This window comes from Tupaia chinensis, unplaced genomic scaffold (assembly GCF_000334495.1).
Source record: "Tupaia chinensis unplaced genomic scaffold, TupChi_1.0 Scaffold000275_1, whole genome shotgun sequence".
NCBI lineage: Eukaryota > Metazoa > Chordata > Mammalia > Scandentia > Tupaiidae > Tupaia > Tupaia belangeri.
The window spans coordinates 683,003-687,945 of record NW_006159757.1 but is presented as its reverse complement, the minus strand read 5'-3'; the positions used below and the strand labels follow the sequence as shown (position 1 = coordinate 687,945).

The 4,943-nt window shown below is 42.0% G+C and overlaps 1 protein-coding gene across 3 annotated transcripts in view; it reads left to right on the top strand.

Annotated features, from left to right (window-relative positions):
• The window catches only part of CAMK1D (calcium/calmodulin dependent protein kinase ID), a 483,186-nt gene that overhangs the window by 415,029 nt on the left and 63,214 nt on the right, over positions 1-4,943 (top strand). For all 3 annotated transcript variants that reach the window (XM_014588391.2, XM_006150006.3, XM_006150007.3), the window contains exon 4: positions 2,959-3,097. In XM_014588391.2, coding sequence (XP_014443877.1) covers positions 2,959-3,097 — 139 coding nt within the window. The remainder of the gene's footprint in view (positions 1-2,958; positions 3,098-4,943) is intronic.

The following is a 4,943-nucleotide window of genomic DNA, read 5'->3' as shown; positions in this document are numbered from 1 at the left end:
TTATTATTATTATTATCATTGAGTTTTTACATTTTTCCCCTGGGCCTTGATTTCCAAGAAAACTAAATTCTTTCTAAACAATGTGCATGGTAATAGGAACCTGATGCAGTTTAAAATTTAAGAAGTACAATCTTAAATGTACAGAGCATTGAGATGATGGTAATATAAGCTATCCTTTGACATGACTGCTTCCATTTTCACTGTATTACTATCCTTTTTGCAGTGCAAATATTTTCTTTCAAAAAAAAAAAAAAAGAATTGATCAATACTGCATATACCCTATACCAGAAGGAATGAAACTGAGAGAATAGGAAGAAGGATAGGTTGTTTTGTGGGAGGCAGAAGATAGGTAAATATTTGGGTCATTGCAGTACCAGGGGTAGGAGACGGGGTGCCTGGAAGGAGTAAGCATTCTTGCCTAAGGCCCACCCATAGTTGCAGAGGTGAGGAGATGGTAGTAGGTAGACCAGTGCTGAGAAAACACTGGAACTCTAGTAAGGGATGTACACCAATGATAAAGGATGTGGAAGAACACATTCCAAACATGTTCTCTGGGGTGGGATGGTGGTGCAGTGGTAAAACGTGATGCTCTGTGAGGCGAACACACATGGGAAAATTCCTGGTTCATGTCTGAAGACCACCTAAGTAGCTGAGCATGCACCAACCCATGATTTTGGCTGGTTAAGGATGGGAATGTTTTACAGTATGAAGACCCTATAGGGAGTACAGTCTCAATTCCTCTCTCTCTCTCTCTCTCATAGAAGAAATACATAAACAAATTTTTTAAAAAAGTTTTTCTTCACTGCTAATGCTGCCTTAAATGCTACCAGATGTTCATGAACCAGGGACATAATGGGCACCTATAAAATGGTGAATGAGTGGTTGAATAAGCAAGTGAATGCCTTTAGGGTGCCCAAGTTCCCATGCCCCTAGAAGCAGTATATCTCCTATAGTATGTCCTTGAGCTCTGCAAAATTTCAGACACTGAAGTGCATTAAGGAAGGTTCTAGAACTATTACAAATGGAAAGGAATCAGTGTCAGAGGGGAATGTCTTGGGATCTTGGCTTACCTAAGGATAGACCGTACTGACAATACGATCGTCAAAATGTAGTTTCTCCTGTTTTTCCCATTTACTCTTTCAATTGCTTGTTATTTCTCCTGGGTGCCTTTTCATTTTTATCTAGGTTGTCAGTTGGCTTTGGAAATGAAAGATTATCCAAGCACAGTATTGCTTGGAATGACTGTAGGTGATGGGAGAGCCATTATCACTTAGGTCTTCTAAGGCTGTTGTTTTTTTCTTTTATTAGTTTTTTTAAAAGATGGCTTCATTGGAACAGTTATTATACATTAATCACCATGACTTGCAGAAAATGAATCACATCTTTATGTGTTTGTGTGTTATGGCTAGGAAACTTCTTTTACTATACCTTTTATAGCTGTAAAAATGGTTTTTAAAACTGTTTTCTGATTTTATTATTTCAAATAAATGTTTCATGTTTTTGAAACATTTGTTTCTTTTCTTAATAATGTTAATATATCCCTTGAAGCTTATTTCCAAGATGGCTTAATTATTTGAAAGAAAGAAGCACTATTTTTCCTTTTTTTTTTTTTCCTTAAATACAGAGTCTCACTGTGTTGCCTAGGCTGGCTTCAAGTCCACTATTCTGCCTTAGCCTCCTAAGTGGCTAGAAGTAAAGGCAGTTACCACCATGCCTGGCTTTAGAAGTACTATTTTTCTTAGAGAAGCATAGACTCTAAAAACATGCAGATATAGTTGAGTTGTCTCTAGTCTGAATTGTATAGTTCCATTACTTGGTTAGACTTACAGCAGTGTAAGATATCAGAGGTGGGAGGGGCCAGGGATGTCATCCACCAAAGCTTCTTGACCCTTGCCAACCCAGTTCTCATTGTGGTAAGTAGGAAGAAATAATAAATATGATTTGAAATTCAAAGCAAATTACAGTGAAATATTGTCACTAAGACCAAAGCAAAGCAGTGATATAGTGCCTTTTTTTTCCCTCTCTCTCTCTTTTTTTTTTTTTTTTTTTTTTTTTTTTTTTTTTTTTTTTTTTTTTTTTTTTTTTTGTTAAATCACAAGTAGCTTTGAGGTTGGATACCTCCATGGGTATTCCCCTACTCACTGTTGAAAATGGTTAACTAGATTAATTCCCTAGTTTTACAAATTAAAAGACTGAAGTCTGGACCCAGCAGGTGGCATGGTGGTTAAGGCATTGGACTCTCATATGGTAGACTATGGTTCGAGTTCCAGACCCGGTGGCTTATAAATCACACCAAGTGTATGTGCGCGCACACCCAAAATCCTGAGAGGAGAATGGAGTAGAAGGGATTGCAACATGGCTATTTTCCCTGGTTGGTTGATTTCTCACTTTCCATCTCTCTGTCTCTCTGCCACAAGCACATAAGCCTATGGCAAAAACCTAAGAAACAAAAAAAAGACTGAAATCCAAGGATTCAAGGAGTGTGCTGTATGAGTTATGAGCAGAACTTGACCAAGAACCCAGACATCCTGTTGACAGTCCATCTTTGCCCACGCCCTCCCCAAAGATACTGTTTCGTATAAACGAGACATCTGATGTAGTGTCATCTCTCTATATCTGAAGATATTGATATTCAAGAAGGTTATTTGACTTTACTTCATCACAGCAGAATAGAGTCAGAGGCCAAGAGATAGAAGTCTTGGGAGTGGCTAGTTCATGGGTCCTGGTTTGTGTTTATTCCCTTTATTTTATTCTAGACATCTGCACTGCCATGACGTAGAAACATTTCCTGGGTATAGCTTCTGGGGAATAATTGGAGCAAAATCTAGATCTGAAAATAGATTCATTTTAGAAGTAAAGTTTGGGTCATTTGTCACATGGAAAGGTGTCACTGCTGGTTTTCCCTGCACAACTCAATAGGTCCTCCCAAACTTCACATTTGTTCTTTTTTTAAAACAGTGTATCCGGTGGAGAGCTGTTTGATCGAATTGTGGAGAAAGGATTTTACACAGAGAAAGATGCCAGCACTTTGATCCGCCAGGTCCTGGATGCGGTGTACTATCTCCACAGGATGGGCATCGTCCACAGGGACCTCAAGGTGAGCTGTTGCTTAGCAACTTGTTCTAGCTACTCACCAACCCCCAGTGCACCTGTCCAAGAGGAACAGCCCCAGTGGAAGGATGAGGCTGCTTTGATGTAGAGTTGGGTAGAATGAATGGTGGTAGTTTACGTACCTCTACTGGTCAGTGCCTTTGGGGCTTAGAAGCTGTTTGGAAGAAAGTGAAGATAAATGTGGCTGGCCATTATTGGGGAGATGTTATAACTGTTATGCAGGCAAAAGGCCAGAGGGAAGTAGTTGTGTATTGCTTCAAATTCATCTAACATGTCATGTTGTTCAAGACATATAGGCTATGAAAACCCTTCTCCCAAGGCAGTCCTTCACAGTCTTCTCCTAATTCTAGCCCTATTGAACAAAACAAGTCACACAAGGGAGCAGTACGTAGGCAGATAGCATGAGCAGAGAGAGAAGGGAACTGTTGAATGAATTGGTTATCAGGAAGAGGTTAAATAAGCCATAGTTGCAACCTCCTCTTAATGTCTCCCAGGTTCCTGTTTCTTTCTAAAAATGTTTAAAGTTGATATATTTCTTTCTTCAGAGAGGAGAAAGAGAGAGAGACCCTCAATAGGATCTTCATATCACGATCCACCCCTAGCCTCAGCCAGCCTGGATCATGGTCATGTATGCGCACACCCAGTGTGTACAGCGAGGCCTTGGAATGTGAACCAGGACCCTCCCATTGCAGGTCCAGCATTGCAGAGCGTTGCTTTATAGTTGCGCCACTGTCTGCCCCCCAGGTTTATTCCTTATCATTTTCCTTAAGGAGTTTTAACATAGTGACCCTTCACTCATTAGTACTGAAGGGCCTGGACTTTACGTAGGCACCTCGGCATTACATCACCCCCTCCCCTACTGCAGGTCATATAGATACCTAGGGGTAGATATCATACCCTTTAGTACAAAAGGGTGTGGAAAGCAGTGTTGGTGGCCCCAAACTGCAATGTGGCTTCACTCTGCAACAGTTACATGTCCAGCTCCCAGAGTTTCCATCTGCCCCAGTCAGACAGAAATCCCACCCTAGCAGGGTGCCTGCCACTCATATCATAGACACAAGGACTGTTTCGCACTGAAGCCATGATGTACACATGTAGGAAATCCAAATCAGTTTACACTCAGTCATAAACATTTGTTAGGCCAGAATCCCAGCACCTGTCCTCTGTCTGCCATGGGGTGTCAGGGATGAAACAGGGCAGCTTTTCCTTTCATGAAGACTCACTGTCAAGTCTCTTCTCTCTTGATACCATGCTCCGTCAACTAGGGCATTGGCTCCCAAATGTCAGCAAGCGTCAGAATTCCCTGGAGGCTTATAAACTCACAAGTCACTGGTGTTCCCCAGAGGTTCAGATCCTGTCGGTCTGCAGTAGAGCCTGAAAACCCATATTACTAAGGGTTCACAGCCGATGCAGATGCTGGTCTGGGACCCACTCTTGGAAAACTACCAGATGAGGGGACCGGCAGTTAACGTAATAGCTATGTCGCTGAACTCCCATGTAGTCAACCACGGTTCGAGTCCTGGATCTGGTGGCTTAAATTCATGCCGGGCGTGTGTGTGTGTGCGTGCCCAGGATCCCAGGAAGAGAATAGAGGAGTGGTCATTGCATCGTGGCCATCCCCCCGAGGGGTGATATCTTGCTTTCTGTTTCTCTGTCCCTCTCTGTCTTTCTGGAGAGCACATACGCCCTACAGCAAAAACCTCTCCAAAAGAAAGAAAACTACCAGATTAGCATATTCAGAAATGCCAGTTCAATTCTTACAGCCCTCACTCACCCTTGTAGGCTCCTTGATGGATGAGATGGGCTGTAGGCATGAGTGGCTCATCAGCAGG